At 34.4% G+C, this 27,379-nt stretch overlaps 3 protein-coding genes across 3 annotated transcripts; 2 read left to right on the forward strand and 1 right to left on the reverse strand.

The window, feature by feature from the left end:
- The first annotated feature begins 148 nt into the window (after positions 1-148).
- On the forward strand, positions 149-6,651 carry LOC102614524 (aspartic proteinase 36). Its single transcript, XM_006472200.4, has 12 exons — positions 149-486; positions 612-732; positions 1,211-1,638; positions 1,739-1,895; positions 2,950-3,032; positions 3,119-3,215; positions 3,373-3,442; positions 3,674-3,880; positions 4,783-4,907; positions 5,319-5,420; positions 5,522-5,619; positions 6,063-6,651. The coding sequence occupies exons 1-12, from the start codon at positions 236-238 to the stop codon at positions 6,238-6,240; spliced, it is 1,917 nt and encodes a 638-aa protein (XP_006472263.2). The 5' UTR covers positions 149-235; the 3' UTR covers positions 6,241-6,651.
- Positions 6,652-8,646: 1,995 nt separating this feature from the next.
- On the reverse strand, positions 8,647-9,658 carry LOC102614811 (peamaclein). Its single transcript, XM_006472201.4, has 2 exons — positions 9,240-9,658; positions 8,647-9,158 (listed from the first exon to the last, which is right to left on the reverse strand). Exons 1-2 carry the CDS (start codon positions 9,319-9,321, stop codon positions 8,974-8,976), a joined length of 267 nt encoding a protein of 88 aa, XP_006472264.2. The 5' UTR covers positions 9,322-9,658; the 3' UTR covers positions 8,647-8,973.
- Positions 9,659-18,939: 9,281 nt separating this feature from the next.
- On the forward strand, positions 18,940-21,444 carry LOC102615116 (uncharacterized). The gene is made up of 3 exons (XM_006472202.4): positions 18,940-19,597; positions 19,995-20,342; positions 20,416-21,444. The coding sequence occupies exons 1-3, from the start codon at positions 19,157-19,159 to the stop codon at positions 21,037-21,039; spliced, it is 1,413 nt and encodes a 470-aa protein (XP_006472265.1). The 5' UTR covers positions 18,940-19,156; the 3' UTR covers positions 21,040-21,444.
- The last annotated feature ends 5,935 nt before the right edge of the window (positions 21,445-27,379 follow it).

A 27,379-nucleotide genomic window follows, 5' to 3' on the forward strand; every position in this document is an offset into this window, starting at 1 on the left:
AAAATGATGATACGTCTGTTTGAAAATCGGTTACAAGTATTTATCTTATTTATTAAACGTTGACTGAAGCTTATAAAAATAATTTACATGCTGCAACGTGGCGTCTTGTTATTGACCAATAAAGAAAAGCTTTGTCAAATTAATCGCAAAGTTATTGACTTGGCAATCCTCGTCTCCCCTTTAAAAGAAGAGAAGCCCAGGAGTAGGAGTATCCTCATTTTTCCCGTTGACCACCATGGCTTCTTCTTCGCCTTCGCTCTTCGTCGGTTTCTTCATTATAATCGGAATCAATCTCATCGTCACCGTCGGTTCGTTGAGAAATTTCAAATTTGATCAGCAACCGTTGATTATACCTCTCCATCTGTCCTCACCTAATTCTACGGTGCACCGCCACGCCGATGATCGACGCCGGCACCTGCTGCAGGCGCAGCTGTCTCGCAAACCAAATGCTCGCATGCGTCTCTACGACGATCTCCTTTCCAACGGGTGGGTATAAATTGTATATAATATATTTCATTTGAATTCAATTCAATTTGGTTTTAATATTTTATTTATTTATTTATTAATGTATTAGTTCTGTTACAAAATTTGAGATTTTTAATTACTTGCAGTTACTACACCACGCGGCTAAATATCGGGACACCGCCCCAACAGTTCGCTCTTATTGTTGATACTGGGAGCACTGTGACGTATGTTCCTTGCTCCACCTGTCAACATTGTGGCAGGCATCAGGTTCGTTCGTTGCCGTAACAAAGGCTCTACAATTCAGCTGCGTATTGTGTAATTCATTTTGTTTGTTTATTTATTTATTTTGTTTATTAACACTTTTTTATATTGAATTCGGCTTCTGGTTGTAGAATAATTGTAAGATAATCATTTATGTAATATGAATAAGTTCATGATAAAGTAAATGAAGTTTTCCGTTGACCCTGCTTTGTCGCTGAGAAATTAGCATGAAAAAGGAAAATTTGTTGAATGTATGTCTAATTTACGTAAATTGATAAGATCCACGGGATAGATTCTCATTAGTTTATATTAAGTTCTCATTTTGTTTCTTTTCCCCCTATATCCTTTGAAACCAAGCAAAGAATGAGTGATTCTATTGATACATTTTGTTATTCGTTCATTTTTTTCGATCAGAGAGGTTGGTGTGGAAGTTGTGTAATATATTTGTTGGTTGAAAACTAATCCTTAGTTTATTTTTATTCAGGATCCAAGATTCCAAACCGAAATGTCTAACACCTATCAAGCATTAAAATGCAATCCTGATTGTAACTGTGACAATGATAGAAAGGAATGCATTTATGAGAGACGATATGCTGAGATGAGCACCAGCAGTGGTGTGCTTGGGGTGGACGTTATTTCTTTTGGCAATGAAAGTGAACTCGTGCCTCAGCGTGCTGTTTTTGGCTGTGAAAATTTGGAAACCGGTGACCTTTACACCCAACGTGCTGATGGAATAATGGGTTTGGGTCGTGGCCGCCTTAGTATTGTGGATCAACTTGTTGAAAAGGGTGTTATTAGTGATTCGTTTTCATTATGTTATGGAGGGATGGATGTCGGTGGGGGTGCTATGGTCCTTGGTGGGATCACTCCTCCACCAGATATGGTATTCTCCCATTCAGACCCTTTCCGCAGGTAAGTTGCTCTTGCAACATTTTAACTGTGGCGATGCATTTTTTATAGGAATGCATCTAGTGGATCTCACACATTCACTGTAGTTTTTGGCTGGCAACAGTCCGTATTACAACATTGAGCTTAAGGAATTACGTGTAGCTGGCAAGCCATTGAAGGTAAGTCCAAGGATCTTTGATGGAGGGCATGGAACAGTTTTGGACAGTGGAACTACATATGCTTACCTTCCAGGACATGCTTTTGCTGCTTTTAAGGATGCCGTAAGTTTTGTTGGCTCTGATTTCCTCATCTAATAGTTCAGTTTCCAAGATCAAATTCATATTTTAAAAATATGATCTTTGATATTTGTATTCTTTCCTGACTGAGATTTATGTATCCCTACTGAAGGAACTGGTTATTGAGAAAGGCTTAATCATTTTTCTTTATTCACATCTGAGGACCGAAAACATATGCTATCCAGTTATATCAAATGATTTAATTTTTTTTTTTTTGGTGGGGGAATAATGATCACTCATTTAGGTATTGTATACTAAATCATATTGGTGGCAATAGAGAGCTGGAATCATCTGCATTTAAATATTTCATTGTCTGAAACTGTGAAACTTATATTTTTCACTCATCTAGATTATGAATTTTGTTAATATGTCTGTTGAAAGAATTCTCCATTGAGTGCTTGTGAGTTACTGCATTCATGATATTGATACCATGAGCACTTTGAGGCCATCAACGCATTAGTCCTTATTTAAATCACACAACTAAATGTTGAGGATGTTACAAGAAATTTGTCATTTCCATTTTGGCATTGCAACTTTGTTGCTTAATCTTAGTCTATTTGAACGAGTCTTCTTATGGTACTAGTTCATATTGACATATTATGCCTCTGTGGTATGTTTATATTGCTGGCTTTATGGTGTTAGATTGTGGGAAGTTCCTCTTCTTCCAATTTCTATCCTTATGTCAGAGTTTTATCTTTTGCATTAAAACTTTAGGTTTTTTTTTAAAAAAAAAATTAATATTTTTCATGGTATTGAGCTGAAGCTAAAACTAAATGTCAATGGAATATGAAATGGACTTGAATTGTAGATACTTGCATGCATTAAGTTTCTGCAGTGGGTCTGGTGGTATTTTTTCCGGGGGGGGGGGGCTACTTTTTGTTTTGTTGTTACTTAAGACTCTCTGATTGCTGCCGATGTCTAGTTCTGTCTCCCTTATTATTTTTACTATGATATTCTGAATTCCTAGTTTACATTTATCTATATGTGTCCTTTCATTTGAACTATAAATTCATGGTTATCTTTATGTGTATAAATGCAGCTTATAAAAGAAACTCATGTTCTGAAACGGATCCGCGGTCCTGACCCAAATTATGATGATATTTGTTTCTCTGGTGCTGGGAGGTGCTGTCTTTATTAAACAATGATCTTGCATTTTTTACTTCTCTATGGTGAATATTTATGTCTGATTGTGTATGTTATGTAATTAGGGATGTCTCCGAGCTATCAAAAACTTTTCCGCAGGTTGATATGGTATTCGGCAATGGACAGAAATTGACTTTGTCTCCAGAAAACTATTTGTTCCGGGTAATTTATTGATCTTAGTGCTCTTGATGACAAACTAGCTTCCATTTGTTCTCAAAATCCTTTAAAGTGGTTTCAGGATGTTTCTACATTATCTTCTATTGTTGATTTTTATTTTATTACTCTCCCTCACATTTCTCTATATGGCATGCTTTTGTAGCATATGAAAGTCAGTGGTGCTTATTGCCTGGGTATTTTCCAAAATTCAGATTCAACAACTCTTTTAGGAGGTACAGAATATTGTTTGCTGCTCAACACCACCTGCATCCATCCCCCTCCCCGCTCTCTGGCATACTGCCTATAATACAATCCTTATGATTTAATCAAGCATGTATGATGTGATGTGCAGAAAAAATAAACTTCTCTAACACACAAAAAAACCAAAAAAATTTTTTAAAAAATCCCCACACTAGTGCAAATGCACCTAGGGATTTTTCCTAACTATTGCATATTTGAGACAGGAATTGTTGTCCGTAATACACTAGTAACATATGATCGGGGGAATGATAAGGTAGGCTTTTGGAAAACAAATTGTTCTGAGCTATGGAGGAGACTGCAGCTACCCAGTGTTCCTGCCCCACCACCTTCGATTTCCTCTAGCAATGATTCCAGTATAGGAATGCCTCCTAGGCTAGCCCCAGATGGACTGCCGCTGAATGTTCTTCCAGGTAGAATCACTTTGCAGAATGTAGTTGGCCTTTTCGGTTCTCCTTAAATACTGATATGCATTGAATGTTGATTCTTTAAGCATGTTACTGGGTTATTACTATCAGTTATATATTGTTTTTGGTTCCTTAGTTCATTTTCTTGCAATATGCGGTGAATTGTGACTTTGTATGATCGTTATTTAGGCAAATGTACACACTATCAACATGACTTCAAGCTATCAGCTTCTTCTTCGATACTGTTGTTGATGAGGGCTGTACTGAAAAGTGAAAATGAATTTTTAAAATTTATTTCCTTGAAAATTTATTGTGAAAAATAAGATGTTCCAATAGAATATTCTCCCATTTTGGAATGGATATACTTCTTGAAAGTTACAACAATTTGTTGATTACATTTATATCAATAGTTTGCTTAATATGATAACCTGACAACTTTTCTGGGCCTATTCCTGGATAGTAAGATAGGCGACAGTATTACTATTAATTCCTCATTTCCATTAATGATTTATAGCATGGTAATCTGACCAGAATGAAATATTGATTTTTACTTTTTGATTGTTTACATGCAATTGACACTTGCTTTATTTTTCAAGTGTTGGATCCTTATTATTGCGTATGACATCTAATCAGTGTGTACACCTCTCTGGGGATAGATTATGGTTTCTTTAATGACCTTTATCGAAATGGACCTTAATCGAGTATGTCCAGGGAGGTAGTTTAATTTTTGACCTAGTATTTGCATCCATTGAATGATTTTCTCAAGCTTCATGGATCGATAATTATGACTATGGTCAACATTGCATCCAAATTTTAGCATGGTAATTATATTGAGGTTTGATTCCATAATTTTGCTTAACCTTAGTTTCTCTAATATGATGTTGCCTCCTTTGATGTATGACATATAGGTGCTTTTCAAATTGGAGTTATAACATTCGATATGTCATTTAGCCTTAACAACTCGCACATGAAGCCCAACTTCACAGAACTTTCGGAGTTCATTGCCCACGAGTTACAAGTTGACGATATAGAGGTATAAAATTACTTTGCCTTGTTTTAGTGTAAGTTGCATTGAAACACTGTGGTTACAAAGCTACTCAATTAATGTTGGTTTTGATTCTTATTCAGTAATATGTTAGGTTATTGATTTTTCTTTTTTCTACTCAACAATCAAAGGCAAGTGTTTCTGTTTTATCGGCCCTTACTAGTCTAACAAGTAGTTTAAGTTAATTACTTCTTAGCTTTAATGTTTGGTGTCTCAACAAAGTTTTCAGCTGTTAATTCTAGGATTTATGGCCTAAAATGGAATCATTGATTATAAATAGATCTTGAACCTGTTTTGCCAGTCTATCTCACGGCATTTTGGTGTCTCCAAGTTTCACTTTGCTCTGGATACTGAATTTAGTTATCTGTCTTCCGTTTATTTCCAATGTTTGGATTTCAGGTTCATTTGCTGAACTTCTCATCCAAAGGACATGATTACCTGGTTAGATGGGGCATCTTTCCAGATGAATCTGACAATTACATTTCCAATACAACAGCATTGGTAATACAATGATTGCTATATCAACTGCTTCCTTACCTGTTTATTAACTTAAATGTTTACTTTATTGATCAAATACCTATCATATTTATTGTCATGTGCAGAACATAATTCTGCGGTTAAGGGAACATCATATGCAGTTTCCTGAGAGATTTGGCAGTCACCAGCTGGTCAAATGGAATATTGAGCCTCAAATTAAGCAGTATGTCTTTATCTTAAGCTAAGAAAAATGAACCACCAAGGAGGGGAAAAAATTACCTATCTCTAATTGCAACATGTTTTTGGCAGTTCTTTTTCTTAAACTAAGCTGTATGTTTTTTACCATTCTTTATCATTAAAATTAAGCATCTTTTCAAAGCATTAGGGCTGTTGGATGTGATAAGCATTAATCTTTGCTACTAATGACCTGTGGTGTCTCAAATCATACCCAAGGCCTTGCCTATGTGGATTTAGTTGGGTTGGCTAAAAATACCATGTGGATTATTATTTCAGTTTTTCTTCTTTGCTGCTGTACTGGCATTGTGGATGAATACGCGATACGATTTCTTTCAGCTTATTTTGAACCAGTTGATGCCTTAAATGTTTGCTGTATTCTTCACTGCTGCTTATTTTCTTTTTCACATTGGTTGTTATGGAGCATTTCAGGACATGGTGGCAGCGGAACCTTGTTGCTGTAGTTGTTGGAATAGTTGTCACCTTACTTCTTGGTTTATCTATTCTTGGGCTATGGTCAGTATGGAAACGGAGACAAGAAGCATCCAAAACATATCAGCCTGTTGGTGCGGTTGTTCCCGAGCAGGAGCTTCAGCCACTTCAATCTTGAAAGTTCTTTTCCGGCTTTTGATTATTATTCACGGTTTCTTTGCAATTTGTTGGTTGAGTGAGTAAATCCTCTGCTACTGAGCTTCCCATACAGGTTAATTTTGTTGGCTCATCAAAGATGGCCTTGTGAAGGGATAGGAAATTTGTAATCCTCCTTAATGTTGTACAATCAAAAGAAAACGCCAAGGGGGGAAATAGAGAAAATGTTGATATAATTGCTCATAGTTCATAGTTTTTGAGTTGTACGTCTGGCTATAGACGATCTACTGCTAGTAGTAAAAGGCAAATCATAGTTGTCTTTTTCTTTCCTATTGCCGGCTAGTGGCACATAAAATCCTTTATTTTGCTTATTTATTGCTCCAGCCAAAATTTGTTTGGCACCAGAATAAGAATGTAATTTGGTGGAGTTTAATGAACAGTTAAATCCAAATACCAAAACAGAGCCACTAAATCAAAGTACCATTGTCGGTGGAGGTAGATTCTCTTTAAAGGAGAGCAGAGCAATTTGACTATCAACTGAGACTATCATCGTCGAAGATTAGGCTTCGGTACTGAGTTTTTTTTTTTAGTTAAGCAAAAAATTAAGAGTCAAGATTTATTGTATATCTTAATTTCTTTATTTCTCTTACTTAAAAAATTTAACTCAGCACTAAATTCTTATATTAAAAAAGTAATTTAATTTAATTTTTTAAATATTTATTTACTTATCTATATGACAAATAAAATAGTGAAAAAAAAATTCATTTTTCAAAAGACTCTTCAAATAAAAGTAAGTATATATTATTTTAATCAAAAAAATTTCTACAAAAATAATAGTAATTATAATATTTCTCTCTTTTCATTAATTATGAGATAAAGAAATAATATATACTAAATTAAAGGTTTAAACCTCTCAAAACAAGATTTTTTAAATGAGATCGTGTTATCTTCTTTTTAATATTAAAGAGAGCGAAACATTATCTTATTTAAATGAGCTTATTTTAAAATACCAAATCCTGCACAATTAAATTTGAATTAAATTACAAGAGTTCAAATTTAAATGTTAATGAGGAAGCTATGGTAGTTATGAAAATAACGTTGAAGTTGAAAGTAGTTGAAAGAGACTTAAATTAAATGGTGGCTATTCAAAAATGTATTTTCAGTAGATACCATTAATTTATAAATAGTAATCTATAGATTACTACAAGATATTAATTTTTTCTTAACTTCTTCTTGAACTCTACTTCTTCCATATTCTAAACAAATACCACATAAATCATCATATTATATATTTATTTACTGTTGTTCCAAATTATTGTATTGAGTGTGCATTCTTATAATAATTACAGTCATTATATCCTGAGAACTATCTGTCAACAACCTATTTGCACCAAAATACTATTTTGAGGGACAGAAATAGTCTTAAAGACAGTGCTCAGGACACCTTAACTTTTTTTTTCTTTAATTTTTTTTTTTTTTGGCATCTTATTTATTATCTTAATTCTTCTACAATAGTTTCATATAATTCAAGTTTCCCATGCTCACAGTACACGGTAGCTGCTAGCTAGTCCCACACACAACAGCCTCATATTGTAAAAGGGGTCCCAAACGACACTAAAAGTGTAATAGCGAAAGTGTTCATTTTCTTCCATTGATTTATATTGCACCATACTGGACCATTCTGCTGCTTGAACAAATGTATGATTTTGTTGTCCTCATGGAAGACAATTCCCGATACAGCATGAAAGTTAATTTTTTTTTTTTTGTTTAAAAAAAAAAGGGAAAAAAATATGTATAAACATTCAGAGAAACGGACCAAGGATTTTTTTATAAGTCCAATAATAAAAAAAATAATTAAATTATGCTCATTCTTATCATTGAGATTAAGATAAATCTACCACTTTAATCTATATTTTTTTTATAGTTACATACTATTTGTTATTCATCAAATGCAGACAACCGCTAAATTACATAGCAAACTAAATGTAGTCACCTAATTCGGAATATAGCAGCCTATAAAATACTTGGGACTTAGGAGCTCATAACTATAAATTGAACTTGTTGAAAATTACAGATGATGTAACTTAACAAGACCCTCAAATTTATAATATATTTATAAATTAGAATGTATTTACGACATTATTTCCTCGCGTACTTAAATAGATAACACATTATTTGGGATGAAAATTTTGAATTAAACATTACGTTTTGAGGCACTGCATTTTCATTATCGCCCAGTTATTCAAGGAGTGTTATTGTATGTTTGAAAAGCGGGAATATGATTCCCATGCAAAGGAAAACTTTCACTGTCAGTCTACTAAAGCAAATGCCAGGGAATTAGAGAAAAGAGCTAAAACTTTCAATAATAATCAAATATTTAATAATATTATGAACATCAGAATCATAATACTACACAGTAAGAGTAAGATTTTACGAGACAAGCCACATAAATCTTATTTATAGTAATAGTGTGACGCGCCATACACAAGCAAACGAAAGGACCCAAGTCATTATTCCCTTTAGTAATTCCATTTAATTTTTTATGACCTTAGTATTCTCTACAAGCTGCATGTGCAAGTCTCTCTCTCTCTCTCTCTCTCTCTCTCTCTCTCTCTCTCTCTATATATATATATATATACATACATACATGTATATATATATGGCTAATACAATATGGTTAAAAGGTGATAATTAATTTTAATTACATATAAACAAACTTTGAAGGGGTCCTTTATAAAGAAAAGAGAATGTAATTTTAAGGACACTTAGGTTTGCCCTTGGAGTTCTTGAGGTCCCTGTAGCAAGGGCACTCGTCCTTGTGCCCGTAAGTCCCAGATGGAACACAATGGCACTTGTCACAGCAAATTCCACAGTACTTCAGGCACCTGTCTTCCCTTCCTGCTTTTGAGCACCTCACCGCACACTTTGAGTCGCAGAAATCTGTCCCAATATCACATGTGCAATATGTGATAAAAACAAATGAAAATGCAACAATATCTTAAATAAGTTAAGTAGGCTCACCTGAACCAGCCATCGAGACCTCAAAGAAAGTGGAGGTGACGACAAGAGAAACGAGAAGGAATGTAACCAAGGCCAGCTTCATTTTTCTCAGAATTTCCTGAAGAAGAGTAGTTAATTTGCTAATCAAAAAGAGAGCCAAAGAATCGGTAATGCTTTGCTTATGGATCGTTGTTAAGCAAATAGGGCATACGCAGGGGCTATTTATGGTGGAGGAAAAGGGAGTCGGTGAAGGGTTTGGAAGGTGCTTACAAGCAACTTCAAATTAAAATCCCAAACAGCGGATTACAGACTGTCAAGTGGTATTGGGTATTGGTGGAGGAGTTTTCTGGACCGGCGTGGCTTATAAAGGCTTTGGAGTAACTCAAAAGGCCAAGCTTAGCCATTTAAGATAATTTCATCGCAAACACTCATAATTATGCCCAATAGACTTGCATGTATTTATGGAATGGCATTTTATAGATTCTTTGACTTCATTTATTCATCATATGTACATTAATTGGGCCCTTTTACAATTACTCCGCATGTACAGTTTATGATCATAAATGTGAGAATTGTGAACCAGCAGCTTCTGGAGGCTTTTTAGTTTTACCAGGTTCCATCGAGAAGCTTAAATTTTTTCCAAATTAAAAATTACGTGCACCGGTCCTCAAGTGAATGTTACTTGAAGCTTCCATTTTTACTTTACCTTTCTTTTTATTTTGGCTTTTTAACTTTCATCTTGATCACGAAGTATAAAATCAAAAGTATATAATGAGAACACATTTATCAAACAAAAACTTAATTAATGGACCATTACCTAACCATTTGATGATTTTTTTTTTTTTTAGTTTGTTTATATTTAGGCCTAATCTGTGATTGTTTATTTGAGCCCATCTTTTGCTTGTTCGTGATTTAGTGATGATGACAGTAGCTAGTTGCGCAATTAATCGTATGGCCAAATTAGTGAAATTTTGGTTTCTGTTCGGAGATTAGCGAATTTTAGGGTAAATTTGTATCTCGCCCGAGTCATGACCATACAAGTTGCGTGTATAGTTGTCCCTTCTTCCGCTTTGATAAAGCGCACAAACTGAATGGGTTCCACAAATAAAGAAGCTTGCTAGCTAGCTCAAGTCCATCTGTAAATTAATTTTTTTTTTTTAAAAAAAAATACTTTGCTTCACAACAACAAAATTAAAAGGGGGTTTTCTAAATTATATTTATTGTAATTTAGAATCAAAATTTTTAGTGTAAAAATAAGCAATGTAGCCGTAGGATTAGATGAGTCAGTGAATAAATTGTACGTAAATGTGAGATCCAAGCCAAAAGAGTCAAATCCTTCTACTTAATTACATCATTAAATATTATGGAAATTGATGCCTAATTATGAGTTTTTGAGTTTTTCAATTTTTATTTTTAAAAAAGGGAAGAAAAAAAAAAGGAAATCTTTTAGAAGTCTCGCGAATGCAACGCAGATTGCAAAGGAGGAGCATGGAAAAAAGGAGAGAAGCTGTTAGCCATCCATCAGCAGCCGCTTCTGCGTGAATGAATGTTGTCCCGCGTACGACGAAAGGTGCATGGCGCAGGGGTCGGCCCTATCTTTTGGCACCAAAAGCGTGATACGTCACGTGACTCCCGCGCCGAAAACGCCAAAAATGGGTTTTGGTCATTTTAAGGAAAAAGAAACAATATAATTGATTTTTGTGACGTTCAGGAAATAAGTGAATTAATAAAATCTAAATCCATGTGGTTACACGGGATGGTCCATACTTAAAAGAGCAAATTTGCGTGTGGACTCAATCAAATTGTGTCATTTATCTTAAAATTATGGACTGTGCGCTAATTGTGCAAGAGCTATAATTTTTTTTTTTCATTTTTCAAGTTAAATTCTTTTCATTAACTTAAGCATTTTGTTCAATGGTCATAAAGACTTATCGGAATATGTAGTTTTTTCATTGGCTACTCTGCCCATATCTTTCGACTTTCAGGCTCCCGAAGCAAGTCCAAACCAATAAATAAAGGGATCCCCTATCTTACATGCATGTAAGATACATGCTTCTCACATGAATAGTGTGTGGATCCCACATATACACTATTCATGTGAGAGGCATGTATCTTACATGCATGTAAGATAGAGTTTGCCATAAATAAAACTATTAAAAGAAAAAGCTTAAGACTATTAGTAACGGCCAAGGCTGTTTGATTACAATAGCGTAATGGTAGCAGAAATTACATTACGATTTTTCTTAGTAGTCGAGTTTGCCGATTACCGAAAGAGGAAAACAAGTTTTGGCAAATTAATTAAAATTTTTTGCATGGCATCGGGTGGCTTGATAGCACGTACCTCGTCACCTACCATCAGTCAATCATGAATGTTATCAATGCAATGGCAGCTGTAAAGCAAATCAGAATCAGGTCCCCTAATCCTCTTCTCTATTTATATATCAGAGAGTTGTCATTCATACTGCTAATCAACATGGCCAATTCTATTGTCATTTGTCAAGTTCACGGTTCACGTACGCCATCTTGGGCCACGTCCCATGTGCACATTAATACGATGAGCAGATAATTAAGCTGCCGTTTTTAACAAGTTCCACAAACTCCGTGCGCCCACGCGGTTAATTAACTCTGCAGCACTCAAGATTAAACCAAATTAACAGCGCTAATAATCTCTCACTATCTATCGAGCCTCCAACCCCAATTCATTGGGCCCTGGGCCTTCTGTCAGTCCACTCCAAATGAGTAGCTGAAAGAGTGAAGCTTCTGACGCCTCTCGAAAGTCCAGATAATACCCCGTTTAAGAAGTTAACAATTTTAATCATAATAAAAATTACACTACTGAGAACTTTTTATACCCACATCTTTCCCTGGACGATGCTATACTGCAGTTTTGCCATTGCAGTGAGGTGAAAATGATAGAAACATATTAACAAAGAGAAGCTATCTTCCAGTTTAGATGTTTTCCACACCGCAAATGCCACTAAATTTTCCGCAGCAAAGTCTATGAATTTAACAAGATCTTCACGAGAGGAGATCAAAGAACCATAATCCTCAAAATCAAGCTTCAGTGGTGGTGCCCGCCATAGAGAAACAAAAACTATGTGTTATAGGATTCATTAGGTGGGGAAAAAATGGAAGAAAAATATAGGAATATATGCGGAGGGCAGTTTTGGAATTACAATGGCGTCATTAGATTTATTATAACTTATCAATTTTTATTTTATGTATCTTTAGGAAATGCGTTTTACGAGGAACTTTGAAGGGTGCAAGAGCTCAACTCTAGTCGAAATTCGGTGAACTAGTCTTTGGGCTAATCATAACTAAGCCTACTTAACTGGGCTTGATGGATTTGGCAAACCTTAACCACAGTGCTTGTTTAAAAACTAGGAGGAAATATTTCTAATGCAAGAAAAGGGCAGCCGAAATTTGCATTGATGTTTAATTACAACTTCTTTTAATGACCTTCTACCATTTTAATTGACCGTGAAGTATTGATCGATCAAGGGTTTTATCGTGGGCTACTTAATGATTACAACAAGTGGGACCTAAAATTATGAGTAATTAGCACATTTCCAAGAGCATTATTGTGCTTATCTACATTATAGCTGTTGCCTTTATATCTCTCATTTTTTGTTATTTTTGTTTCCCCAAATAATCAATTGACATTGTTTGTTCCGACCTATCTATCGAATCCAAAGGCGAATTATGCGAAAATCATTGTATTACCTATTTCATATTTATATTTAAAAATCGTAACATAACTTAATTCATGAAAACATACAAAATTGGCCTTAGGCCTCCACTATAAACATATGAAGGGGTTATGTGCTCATCTAAAATACATACAAACATGCATACATCTCATTATGCGCGCCCGCAGGCGCACACACACATACATAAAAGTGCTCAAAATGTAAAATATATATAGTGATTCGTGTTGTAGCCCAACGTCAACTTATCATAAACTAAATTGTATGAAATCCTGCAAAAATATGAGAGAGATGAGATTAATAGGAAAATAGTAAGCGTGCGGTTGAGTGGGTGCTCGTATATGTATGCATATATATAATCATACGAGATAATTTTTCATTGAACATAATATATTAGTAAGAGTTCTGCTATTTGCCCCGGGTCAAACCTTGGGTTAAGCCTCGAAGATTGTAAAACGATGTCGTTTTGACATTTAATTTTTTTTTCATTTTAAAATTAAACACCAGCTTCTTCGTTTCTCTCTCTCTTTTCATTTCGTTCTTTTTTCTTCCCAAGTACAGAGCATTGTTATCTTCCTTTACAGCCCCCTCTAATTCCTCTAAATCTGCCTTTTTTAGTTTTTTAAATCCAAAGATAATGTTCAACTGGAAGTAACATAGCACAATTGTGATCTCAGCACATGTGACAATGAGAATCAGGAAGACAAGCAGGAGGAAGCCAAATAGGTAATAGAACTTATGCAACCATATTGAGGTGAGAATGAAAAAGAGCTCAATGAAGATGGCTCCAAATGGAAGTATGCCCCTAATAAGGATAGAGAGGATGGAATTCATGTACCATGGCTGCTCTAGAATCTGTCTTGGGATCTTGTTGGTTTTCACAGGATCCTCAATTGTTGGCTTTCTAAAACCAATATAACTACCCACAAAGACAAGTGGGACAGAAATGCCAAACCATAAAAAGACCAGAGCAAACATGGTTCCAAATGGCACTGCACCAGAGGATTTCTCGCCCCAAATTAAAGCATTTAGGACAAAGAAAATGGCAAAGCAAATTCCAGGGAACATGAAAGCTGTTTTGAGAGTGATTTACATATTTTTTCCTTTTCCAAAACTAGGAGAGAGATTGCAGGGACTATGGCTGGAAAGAATTATTGTTTATAAATAAATTTTTTCTTTCGCTATAATGGTTGTCGGTGGTGGTGGTGCCAATGGCTGAGTATGCAATGATGGTAGCTGCCAGGGCCTATTGGTGGTGGTTGTCAGTGGTGGTGGCTGTGAACTGTGAAACGAAGAGGAAGATGAATACAACGCCAAAAGGTTGTGAGACAAAGAGGAAGAGAAGGCAATTTGGTGTTGCCTTAACTAAGCCAAAACGATGTCGTTTTAATGAGATTGAAAACAAAAAACAAAAAAGTTGAAACGACGTCGTTTGGATTAATTTTGAGGTTTGACCCGAGGTTTGACTCGGGGTAAGTATCATTTTCCTATTAGTAAACATGAAATCATACATAGTATACATGAAAAACTGCACCAAATGATACCCAAAAAAAGTAATTGTCATACTTGTTGGAAACATCATCTTACGAGTAGAGCGGGAGAAATCATGGTCATACTTGGCAGAATTAACATTATAGCACAAGCAGAGGAAACTAGTCAATACGCATGAGCAAAGCACCTAACGCGGTGGGTACACATCTAATGAATTGTAAATACACCTCATGACATCAAATCAAATAATATATATAGATGTAAATCATATCATGTTACTGAATCATTCAATCAATACATAACAATAATAGTAACCTACTCCCAGATTTTGGTTTATTAGTGGGTTCATTGATGCTCATGTGAATTTCTTTTAAAACACAGGGTTAAAAAATAAAGTGTCAAAACTGATATGAAAATTGATATATATCATGAAAACTATAATATTTTTTTTCGATGTATTAAACTATCTGGTATCCGAAGACTACATTGGGCCTTGACTAATTCATATTCGAGCTGGTTAGGACCACTTGGGTGGCAAAACTCTCTCAACAAGTATTTAACACAGTTGCATTCACAAAACTCGAATATAAAATCTTAGTTAAGATAAAACAGCCACATGCCAATCGATCTACGCGCTTATTGGTGAAAACTATAATATAATTGCTCATACTTTATAAATATGTTACTTGCTAATTTGCTAGCTATGAATATATCTGTCCAATACCATTTTATATAACTTTTCCAATTTAGCTTTCTTTTTCAATTTCTCTGATTTTATTTTATCTTTCTCTTTTCTCTTTTTCTCTCGGTTTCCTTCTTCGCTTTTCTATTTCTCCTCTTTTGTTTGCTCTCCGTTTTAGATTCTCAAAAATAAGAAAAATGAAGAAGCTTGCAATTCATTTTAACTTTATATACCGCACTGAATGAAGCAAACTGGAGCGGTAAGCAGGAGGTGGCAAGTGAAGTGGGCAGGCGTTTATTTACATGAAGCAGGAAGTTTGCCGATTTCATGCATTACATTAACTGGAGGATGCTGGTCTCTACCACCATATCCTAGGCCCAACACTCAAAAACCTGAAAGGGATGCCTAACATTCCAATTCTGTTTGTTCAATAATCATTTGATTTCTTGTTCTAATTTCGTTATAGGTGTTAGTAGCAGTTTGGTAACTCTAATTGGCCAACAAGGTATGGTTTGGACCAACAATATATCCTGGTAAAACTACCATGTCGCAGACCGTCACCCCACCTAATTTGAGTCTAATTGTCATTTTCATCTTTCTCTTAGTTTGTTGGTACAATTTTCTTGAAAAACCAGACAGGGATATTAGAGAACGCGAGTTCGTTATATTACAATAATTGGAATTGTCATCTATAATTTCATCTAACATAAATAATCAACACATACAAAATATCTTATAATTAAATCACGATCGCTGGTTTATATTTGATGTGGGTGGGTGAAGGATTCGTAAATCCCTTTGCTTTTTATGAATTAATTATTATATTTTTTTTCTAAAAATAAATTGAATGAAATCTCTTCAACTAAATATTACCGAAAGTGCACTCTGAACTCATTTAGAAAGGATTAAAAGGAAAACCATGAACCAAAGTAGCATGTTGAAAAGGGCTCAAACAACAAGGAGGAAGGGTCCGGGGGCCCAGGGTCAGGGCCCGCTTCTCAAAGCATTGTTTGTGTTCTTGCTTGTTGAGAGAGATGATCATCGTGATTATGGTGAAGAATTGAAATCCGATGGCTGGGACCTAATCATTGGACTGAGAGTCTGGGTGCCGTATTTGCATGGAGGACTTTGTGTATTGAGATCTCGAGATGTTTTTTACGGGTTGGCTCCTATATGTTTGGCCGGTATTAGTTGAAGGCATCAATAGCATGTCATAGCTTTCCGAGTCATCCCTTTGTTTGACTTCACTTCACTTTGGTTGTTAGATTGACATCCCCAACCACTTGTTCCTAGTCTTACTTAGCACTTAGCTCTTGTCTAATTCGCTTACCTAGATTCCCCTCCAACCAATCTACCGAAAATCGCGCTACCTTATAAAGAAATTAACGTAGTATCAATTTATATCCATAATAGTATTACACCGATTGGTAATATAATAATTTTACACTTACACACTTATTATCATTAATTATATATTATTATATATATATACACATATGAGTGTTTGATAAAATGCCACACATCAATTAGAATACGAATTCAAGTAAGTATAAACTCAACTGAGTAATCATAATATTATTCTACACTAATATGATGCATGCGTAATTTCGTATTTAGGATTGGTTCTACTTAACGTTAGTATTTCATTGTTGATGTGCCAATTTTGTAATACTAATTAATAATGGGTTAATTTTAAATTACTCATTATAAATTAACTATTTTTAAAAATTTCAATTTATCCCTTATTTTTTGTGAAGGGGAAAAAAATACCTAACTTGAGGTTTTAAAAAAATAAGAAGAATAATTTAAAAATAATTAATTTATGAGGAGTTAATCCAAATTTTACCCTTAATAATGTCATGTAAGATGGTTTTAAAACTATACATTTCAATTATATAAGCGTAGGCATTACTCTTTTCCTGGCAAAAGAAAAATTTAATGGTTGTTCTTTTCACTATCGTCTACCATGCATAACCTTAAGCTCTCGGCTGAGAAGCAACTCTTTAAGATCAATTTATTACAAAATCAAAAATCACAATGAATGTGTCTCTACTAGTGCTAGAATGATAATACTTAGCAATTGGGCAGGTTAATGAGTTGTTCACAAACAAGAGAAAAGTTCTACAGCAGTGGATCTATCCTTGCATGCAATTGGATTTCATTACACCCCTTTCGCATAATAAACTAATAGGTAAGTTGATAACTCAGTGCACATCATCGTGAATGATTTCCATATGAAGTGTGATCCTTTCAGCACTTGAGTGCTTTGCAAAAGGCCTAAAAATGGCGAGTGAAATGAAGTTGGATTAATGTTTTGTGGTGGCAGAAATCATGAGACCCCTAAATCTAATTTCCTAATAATAGTAGTAGAATGGTAAACGCCCAATGAAATGAAGGATCCCCGAATGTCAATAAAAAAAATAAATAAAGAAGAAATATTAATATTGATTTTTTTTTCAAAAGGAAAATATTGATTTTTCACAAAAGGACAGAAGAAAGCAAAGAAAGAAACGAAAAGAAAATTAAAGAAATCCAGTTCGGTTGCCGTGATTAGCGATGGGATGGAGAAGGAGTGTTGACGAAGCATTGCCAATGGAACAACACATTTAGGAAAAAGGAAAGCAAAGGCACTACTCATTTGCTAGCTCATTTGTTGTACTGTCTGTTTCAATAAAAAAAAAAATTTAATTTTAGACATAAAAAGGTCAGGCGCTAACCGAGCCAATATGCTTTGTCAAATCTGGTAAAAAAATAAATAAATAAATAAAGGAACCCCGTTTTACGAAACACAGGTCCATTGCTTTCCACGTTGAATATAAACCATCCTTGATAGTTTCACGGGTCCGTATACATGCAAAGCCATTTTTTATGCAAAATTTTTGGGTTGTATTTTCCGAAACCCACGAGCTCTGGGAACTACCTACTGATCAACAAAACTAAACCAATCAACGGTTGAGACGCTTTTAAAGATTTAATTAATGGAAAATTATCATTCGTATATCCTATATTTATTCTGTTATCAAAAATACTATAATACTTTGAGGGTGTATCAATCATCCACCCTTAGTTGACAAAATATATCAGCTGACCATCAAACCGTTAGTTACCATTTAAAAATTAACGGAATTACAATGAATTGACGATTTTACCTTTGAAAATTATCACTTATATACCCTTAAATTCTTTTTGTATCACTTGTATGCTCTTAAATTATCACTTGTATCATATGAAAAGACCAAATTACCCTTCTGATGTCATCATACTTAAACGACAACTAACGGTTTGATGGTCAGCTGATACATTTTGTCAACTTAGGGTGGACGATTGATACACCCTCAAAATATTATAGTATTTTTTATAATAAAGTAAATTAAGGGTATACAAATGATAATTTCCCTTAATTAATTTACGAATTAAGCTTGTGATTTGTAGGACCAACGCTCGTGCTTCCCAGCGCCAGCAACAAACAAATAATTGGGTATATTAATTTATATTGCAAAGATTGATCGTAACAAGATGCAGCGAGATACATATATCATATTAAGTTATTAACGTGATCACTCCCCCCACTCTCGCATGCTCAGCATGCGGATTATTACTACTACTATTACTAATAATAATAATAATCAATTAAAAAATAAAAATAAGTAAACAACGCATTCGTTCGGGTTCTTTGACCACGCACCGCCATCAACCAAACACTTGAACGTTGGTAACGGCGCTAACCCCGAGACCTGAATGGTTTTTTAATTTTATTTTATTTGTCGCAGTCACACGCCGTTAACTTTTCCGTAAAGAGAAAAAGCTCGTGTCAGTAGCCACAGCCTACTTGCTAGTTCTTGTCCGCACAAATAAATAAAAAACTCGAGGAAGTTCACTCGTCAGTTTTGTTTGTCCCGCAGTCGCAGCCTCACCCGGCAAAACAAAGCTCTCAATTATTCATCATTATTACCATTCATGAGAAATACCATTTGCTTTCTCTAAACGGCAGCGTTCGTTCGGTAACTCTTCTTCATTCACTCACTCTCTGTATCTCTCTCAAGTCTCTCGGTCTCAAAATGGAGAGGAAACAGGGCTTTTTTTCTGCGTTAAAGGAGGAAGTCGTCAGAGGGTTATCGCCGGGGAGGTCTAGACCCAAAAGTCCGGCGAGGAGTGCCTCTCCAATGTCTAGTGTAATGAGGCGAAGGAGAGGTCGGAGCAGCCACCACAAACGCGTTGCTCATCCTGAACCGTTTATTATGAGATCGGGGAGTCTCAGGCCGGGGGAGGCGGCTTTGTCTCCGTTAAAGGAAGGACCCGATCCGGACGGAACGGACGGCGGAGATTCGAGGATGGAAGGTAGATGGGCCCACTGGATGAGAGCTCCCTCAGTTTCGGGGTCCGCGTGTAAAAGGTCGGATCTAAGGTTGCTGCTTGGGGTCTTGGGTGCGCCGCTCGCTCCGGTACACGTTAGCGCCGCTGAGCCTTTGCCTCATCTTAGCATCAAAGACACTCCAATTGTTAGTATAGTACCTACCTACTTTCTTTCTTTATTCAATATAATCTTTTATTTTTTTATTTAATGTTAAAATGATGTCACTTATTAATATTACTAGAAATCCAAAGCTCCAAAGTATTTTTGTTCTTATGCATGTCGGGTTTTCTAGTTTTAAAATTCAAATAAGCTCTTTGTTTCTGCCCTTTTTGATGATCTAATTAATAAAGATGATAAGAAAATTTTATTGTATCCGGTTTCATTTCACGGCTCTTTAGTTTTCTTACATTTAGGTGCTTTGTATTTGATAGTATCTATGTTCTGCCAATGCTGAAATTGGAAGCTCTGCGCGATAATTTGAGCAGTGTGTTGATTGCTTTGCTAAATGTGGTTTTTTTTTATTTAAATAATTTTGTTTGCAGGAAAGCTCATCTGCCCAATATATATTGCAGCAGTACACGGCATCATCGGGTGGGCAAAAGCTTCAGAACTCTATCCACAATGCTTATGCTATGGGAAGGGTTACAATGATAGCGTCTGAGTTTGAGAAGGGTAACAAGGTTACAAGGAGCAGGAATTCCTCCAAAGGTGCAGAGTCGGGTGGTTTTGTGCTGTGGCAAATGAATCCAGATATGTGGTATGTGGAGCTTGCACTTGGTGACAGCAAAGTTCATGCTGGTTGCAATGGGAAGCTTGTATGGAGACATACTCCTTGGCTTGGCGCACATGCTGCAAAAGGTCCTGTTAGACCTTTGCGCCGTGCCCTTCAGGTGAGTGAAGCTGCATCTCATCACTTGCCGTTATGTTTTCATCACAACTGATTTAAATTTATTCCGTTTACAGGGCCTTGACCCCAGGACAACTGCAAGCATGTTTATCAATGCAAGATGCATTGGGGAGAAGAAGATTAATGGAGAGGATTGTTTCATCCTCAAGTTATGTGCAGATCCTTCCACACTGAAGGCCAGGAGTGAAGGGCCAGCTGAGATCATAAGGCATGTATTGTTTGGTTACTTCAGTCAGAAAACGGGGCTCCTTGTCCACTTGGAAGATTCCCATTTGACCCGCATCCAGAACAATGGAGGCGATGCAGTCTACTGGGAGACAACAATTAACTCATTCCTTGACGATTACCGGCCTGTTGAGGGAATTATGATTGCTCATTCAGGGCGTTCTATAGTTACTCTTTTCAGGTTTGGAGATACGGCAATGAGCCACACCAGGACTAGGATGGAAGAAGCATGGGCAATCGATGAAGTGGCTTTCAATGTCCCAGGCCTATCAGTAGACTGTTTCATTCCCCCTGCTGAATTAAGATTTGATTCTGTTGGTGAAACTTGTGAATTTACTCAAGGTCAGAGGGTTAGAAGCACAGTGGGTACAGCAGCAGATCGAACGAGAGTTGCTTCACTAGATATGTCTCGTGACATTGGTGTTAACAACATCACTTGGAAGGCAAATGGTTAGGGAAGGGTCTTTTGGCAACTCATCTCGAGTAGGTCAGGTGTCTAGTTTTACTGTACTGACGGATTAGAAGCTCAACTTGTCAGGTAGGAGCTTTACCTGTTTGCAAGTGTTGGGCATGGATCAATGTCTCTTTGAATTTGTAAATACCGCACAATCCTTATTGAGAAATGCCTAATGGTGCCAGGGCTTGGATTTATATGGTAGATTAACTGGTTCAGAATGTAAAATCCGGTTGATGGAGGTTTGTTACTTTCATTTAGCTCATGAGGAGATCAACATCTTAGAATTCTTCATCTTCTATGTAGTGTTGACACCTGATACTGTTGTTGGGTGAGCAGTCATTTGTAATCTTTTAAACACGACGGTAGGGACTCAGATTTAGCCGAAAGGAGCTCTCGTTCGGGACGTTATTTCTAGCACATTATTTGCCAAAACCTCTTACTGTTGTCCGTGACTAGTCATACTTAATTTCCATCATAATCTTTTCTTGCGAACATATCTTAAGTTGATATGAATAAATAACACAACTCTCGGGACTCAGTTATGGCCAAAAAGGAGCACGGTTCTTAGGATGTTAACGCGTGTGTTAAGGATATTTCTTCCGTTAATTGCCAAGAATGTGACCTTTCCATATAAACTGAAGAGAAATTATAGGAATACAAATTATCGTTAAATATTTTTAAAAATTTCAACTGGTAGGGTTCGTATAAGCAAAATGGAAAAATAAATAAATAACGGTTAGAGCAAAAATACGATTATGATTTTGGATTATTACCCAAAACCCAAAACATCATAAGTTAGCCCAACGTATATTACACAGGTTGGATTGGATTAACTGAATGTATTTGGACTGTGTTTAATGTCCCAAATAAAAATCGAAGTTGGGTTGGCGAAACCCATTTGAATCCATAAAACACTGGAAACATTTTCGTTTTCGTGCTTTAATTTTAAGTTAAAATTCTTTAGCATAGTGAATAAAATAGAACATTAAAGAAAAAAAAAAAAGTTCCACAGTCGCGGAATTACACCCGTCGGACCACCGTAGTGAACAAGACAAGTTGACATTTTGTGAACTGTTTTACTCTGCACGACGAGGAGGGGTTCGTTTATGACATTACGGCAACGATCGAGGTGTCTATTTCTCTTTTTATCTCATGGGCACATATTTTCGGTTTTTTGATTCTCAAAAGGTTGAAATATTTTTTTTCTCAATTAAATACACTTCTCATGAGTCATTACACGGCCCTTTTTTTTTTTTTGGTTCACAAGTTTTCTAACAAATACTAACATAATTAAGGAAAAAGTAGCTCTCTTATGCAATGACCCTATTTAGTATTAAGATGATGTAGCTTTTAAGTTATATCTATTGTGAAGAAAAAAAGTTGTAATTATGAAATAAAAATTATTAGTATGTAGTAAATACAATTTTTAAATAATAATTTTGATAAAATTTGTAAAAATATAACATATTTTTCATTATACAAGTGTAAAAATTAAATCAGCTTAACTTCCAGGTTACAACAACTAGTATTTACCAAACACTTTACTGCTGTAGTTTTTAAATTACAACTTTTCAACCTCAATCTCAAACAGAGACCAATTTGCACTACTATATATTTATATTGCACTTAGTTCCTAAGTGGCTAAGTGATGCATTTATATCGTACTTATATATTGGTTTACTAGAATATTGACCAAAAGTTGGTAGTTAATTAATAACTTTGTTAAAAAAAATCTATGTAATTATGTATGATCACCCAATAAAATTCTACTCTCTTACTTTTAATTTTTCACTCATTTCAATTTTTTTTATTTTTTACCAAATTTTACTCTCGAATAAAACATATCCTTTATAAGTTGAGCTGATGACATGGTAGTAATATATAGAATTTTATTAAATATAAAATTGATTATCAAAATCATATTTTAAAAAGCTACTCCACTGTTTTTCAAAATCTATTGTAAAATGATGTGATTTTGTAAAAAATGATCACTAATTTTTTTTTCCTAAATACCGTAATTAGGGGTGGGCACCAACTCGCCCAACTCGTGAAACCGACACAACTCATCTGATTTTTTATAGTTTTGGTTGGGTTGATAAAATATACGGGTTGGGTCGGGTTGTTAAATTCCCAACTCGCAAACAGTTATATATATATATATATATCTCAAATTTCTCTTGTTCAAAATACAGCCACTTGCCCGCTCGGACATAGAACATAAAAACATCACAACTCACAAGTCTTTTTAAATAGCAAGCTAGCAGCCTAACTGCACATGCACAAGTTCTTACTTCTTTCTAATTTACTAATTTATTATTATTTTGAAACAAATTGCTAATTAATAACTTTGTTAAAAAAAATCTATGTAATTATGTATGATCACCCAATAAAATTCTACTCTCTTACTTTTAATTTTTCACTCATTTCAATTTTTTTTTTTATTTTTTACCAAATTTTACTCTCGAATAAAACATATCCTTTATAAGTTGAGCCGATGACATGGTAGTAATATATAGAATTTTATTAAATATAAAATTGATTATCAAAATCATATTTTAAAAAGTTACTCCATTGTTTTTCAAAATCTATTGTAAAATGATGTGATTTTGCAAAAAATGATCACTAATTTTTTTTTCCTAAATACCGTAATTAGGGGTGGGCACCAACTCGCCCAACTCGTGAAACCGACATAACTCGTCTGATTTTTTATAGTTTTGGTTGGGTTGAGAAAATATACGGGTTGGGTCGGGTTGTTAAATTCCCAACTCGCAAACAGTTATATATATATATATATATCTCAAATTTCTCTTGTTCAAAATACAGCCACTTGCCCGCTCGGACATAGAACATAAAAACATCACAACTCACAAGTCTTTTTAAATAGCAAGCTAGCAGCCTAACTGCACATGCACAAGTTCTTACTTCTTTCTAATTTACTAATTTATTATTATTTTGAAACAAATTGCTAATTAATAACTTTGTTAAAAAAAATCTATGTAATTATGTATGATCACCCAATAAAATTCTACTCTCTTACTTTTAATTTTTCACTCATTTCAATTTTTTTTTTTTTTTACCAAATTTTACTCTCGAATAAAACATATCCTTTATAAGTTGAGCCGATGACATGGTAGTAATATATAGAATTTTATTAAATATAAAATTGATTATCAAAATCATATTTTAAAAAGTTACTCCATTGTTTTTCAAAATCTATTGTAAAATGATGTGATTTTGCAAAAAATGATCACTAATTTTTTTTTCCTAAATACCGTAATTAGGGGTGGGCACCAACTCGCCCAACTCGTGAAACCGACATAACTCGTCTGATTTTTTATAGTTTTGGTTGGGTTGAGAAAATATACGGGTTGGGTCGGGTTGTTAAATTCCCAACTCGCAAACAGTTATATATATATATATATATCTCAAATTTCTCTTGTTCAAAATACAGCCACTTGCCCGCTCGGACATAGAACATAAAAACATCACAACTCACAAGTCTTTTTAAATAGCAAGCTAGCAGCCTAACTGCACATGCACAAGTTCTTACTTCTTTCTAATTTACTAATTTATTATTATTTTGAAACAAATTGCTAATTAATAACTTTGTTAAAAAAAATCTATGTAATTATGTATGATCACCCAATAAAATTCTACTCTCTTACTTTTAATTTTTCACTCATTTCAATTTTTTTTTTATTTTTTACCAAATTTTACTCTCGAATAAAACATATCCTTTATAAGTTGAGCCGATGACATGGTAGTAATATATAGAATTTTATTAAATATAAAATTGATTATCAAAATCATATTTTAAAAAGTTACTCCATTGTTTTTCAAAATCTATTGTAAAATGATGTGATTTTGCAAAAAATGATCACTAATTTTTTTTTCCTAAATACCGTAATTAGGGGTGGGCACCAACTCGCCCAACTCGTGAAACCGACATAACTCGTCTGATTTTTTATAGTTTTGGTTGGGTTGAGAAAATATACGGGTTGGGTCGGGTTGTTAAATTCCCAACTCGCAAACAGTTATATATATATATATATATCTCAAATTTCTCTTGTTCAAAATACAGCCACTTGCCCGCTCGGACATAGAACATAAAAACATCACAACTCACAAGTCTTTTTAAATAGCAAGCTAGCAGCCTAACTGCACATGCACAAGTTCTTACTTCTTTCTAATTTACTAATTTATTATTATTTTGAAACAAATTGCTAATTAATAACTTTGTTAAAAAAAATCTATGTAATTATGTATGATCACCCAATAAAATTCTACTCTCTTACTTTTAATTTTTCACTCATTTCAATTTTTTTTTTTTTTTACCAAATTTTACTCTCGAATAAAACATATCCTTTATAAGTTGAGCCGATGACATGGTAGTAATATATAGAATTTTATTAAATATAAAATTGATTATCAAAATCATATTTTAAAAAGTTACTCCATTGTTTTTCAAAATCTATTGTAAAATGATGTGATTTTGCAAAAAATGATCACTAATTTTTTTTTCCTAAATACCGTAATTAGGGGTGGGCACCAACTCGCCCAACTCGTGAAACCGACATAACTCGTCTGATTTTTTATAGTTTTGGTTGGGTTGAGAAAATATACGGGTTGGGTCGGGTTGTTAAATTCCCAACTCGCAAACAGTTATATATATATATATATATCTCAAATTTCTCTTGTTCAAAATACAGCCACTTGCCCGCTCGGACATAGAACATAAAAACATCACAACTCACAAGTCTTTTTAAATAGCAAGCTAGCAGCCTAACTGCACATGCACAAGTTCTTACTTCTTTCTAATTTACTAATTTATTATTATTTTGAAACAAATTGCTAATTAATAACTTTGTTAAAAAAAATCTATGTAATTATGTATGATCACCCAATAAAATTCTACTCTCTTACTTTTAATTTTTCACTCATTTCAATTTTTTTTTTATTTTTTACCAAATTTTACTCTCGAATAAAACATATCCTTTATAAGTTGAGCCGATGACATGGTAGTAATATATAGAATTTTATTAAATATAAAATTGATTATCAAAATCATATTTTAAAAAGTTACTCCATTGTTTTTCAAAATCTATTGTAAAATGATGTGATTTTGCAAAAAATGATCACTAATTTTTTTTTCCTAAATACCGTAATTAGGGGTGGGCACCAACTCGCCCAACTCGTGAAACCGACATAACTCGTCTGATTTTTTATAGTTTTGGTTGGGTTGAGAAAATATACGGGTTGGGTCGGGTTGTTAAATTCCCAACTCGCAAACAGTTATATATATATATATATATCTCAAATTTCTCTTGTTCAAAATACAGCCACTTGCCCGCTCGGACATAGAACATAAAAACATCACAACTCACAAGTCTTTTTAAATAGCAAGCTAGCAGCCTAACTGCACATGCACAAGTTCTTACTTCTTTCTAATTTACTAATTTATTATTATTTTGAAACAAATTGTCAATTTGGTATTGTTAAAAGGTCCGGCCCAATCGATTTGGTGTTTTATAATATTTTTTATGAAATAAATTGGCCAATTTTTTGTTGTTAACGTGTCAAGCTCAAACATATTAACATAAATATAATTATAATTATAGTTATTGTTATTATTATTATTATCTTTGAGAAAAGGCTTTTTCGACAAACATCCGGTGGGCATTGTTCTACAAAAATATTTTTAGCAAACCTTCTTACCAAGTCATGCTCTCAGATTTATATATGCATTCCATCTTAGATGGAATTTTTTTTCATAAAATTATTCTAATCATATCCTTTTGTTGTAACATCCAAACATGGCTAAAGGTATTAGATAAGGGAGCTTTAGGCTTGTTGTGACCATTGTTTGTTATTTTCCTCATTATTTGTTAATTATTAATAAGATAATGATAACTTTCATGTCCTAGAAATTTTTCCTTGTAGATGGAAGCAAATTCATCTAGTAATCCTAGAGGAGTTAATATCTATACACCTTCAACAACTCAAAGTACACCCAATACTGCTACTGATACACATACGGGCAATAGAAAAGGTGGGAATGTGTTAAAAATATGGGAACATTACACAAAATTTGACAATGGTACAAAATGTAAGTATAACTGCTGTACTAAAGTGTATGCATATCATTCTAGATTTATTGAGACTCGTACTTTATGGAATCACTTGTTAGTATGCATAGTCTATGCTAATAGGAAAGTTGATTTAAAACAAAAAAAAAGTGTTTGAAGATAAGACACCTGGTGGTGATAGCAATAATCTTGTGGCAATGTCTTGTGGCAAAGAGGACTTTAGAAAAGAATGTGTTGAGACGATAATTATTA

The sequence above is a fragment of the Citrus sinensis genome, chromosome 5 (assembly GCF_022201045.2).
Source record: "Citrus sinensis cultivar Valencia sweet orange chromosome 5, DVS_A1.0, whole genome shotgun sequence".
Taxonomy (NCBI): domain Eukaryota; kingdom Viridiplantae; phylum Streptophyta; class Magnoliopsida; order Sapindales; family Rutaceae; genus Citrus; species Citrus sinensis.

Excerpts from the sequence above, each read along its gene's own strand:
- LOC102615116 (XM_006472202.4), top strand. The coding sequence starts at position 19,157 with ATGGAGAGGAAACAGGGCTTTTTTTCTGCGTTAAAGGAGGAAGTCGTC. Across the intron at positions 19,598-19,994 it reads GCATCAAAGACACTCCAATT|GAAAGCTCATCTGCCCAATA; the intron begins GTTAGTATAGTA and ends TTTTGTTTGCAG. Across the intron at positions 20,343-20,415 it reads CTTTGCGCCGTGCCCTTCAG|GGCCTTGACCCCAGGACAAC; the intron begins GTGAGTGAAGCT and ends TTCCGTTTACAG.
- LOC102614811 (XM_006472201.4), bottom strand. The coding sequence starts at position 9,321 with ATGAAGCTGGCCTTGGTTACATTCCTTCTCGTTTCTCTTGTCGTCACC. Across the intron at positions 9,159-9,239 it reads GGTCTCGATGGCTGGTTCAG|ATTTCTGCGACTCAAAGTGT; the intron begins GTGAGCCTACTT and ends ATATTGGGACAG.
- LOC102614524 (XM_006472200.4), top strand. The coding sequence starts at position 236 with ATGGCTTCTTCTTCGCCTTCGCTCTTCGTCGGTTTCTTCATTATAATC. Across the intron at positions 3,216-3,372 it reads CAGAAAACTATTTGTTCCGG|CATATGAAAGTCAGTGGTGC; the intron begins GTAATTTATTGA and ends ATGCTTTTGTAG. Across the intron at positions 4,908-5,318 it reads TACAAGTTGACGATATAGAG|GTTCATTTGCTGAACTTCTC; the intron begins GTATAAAATTAC and ends TTTGGATTTCAG.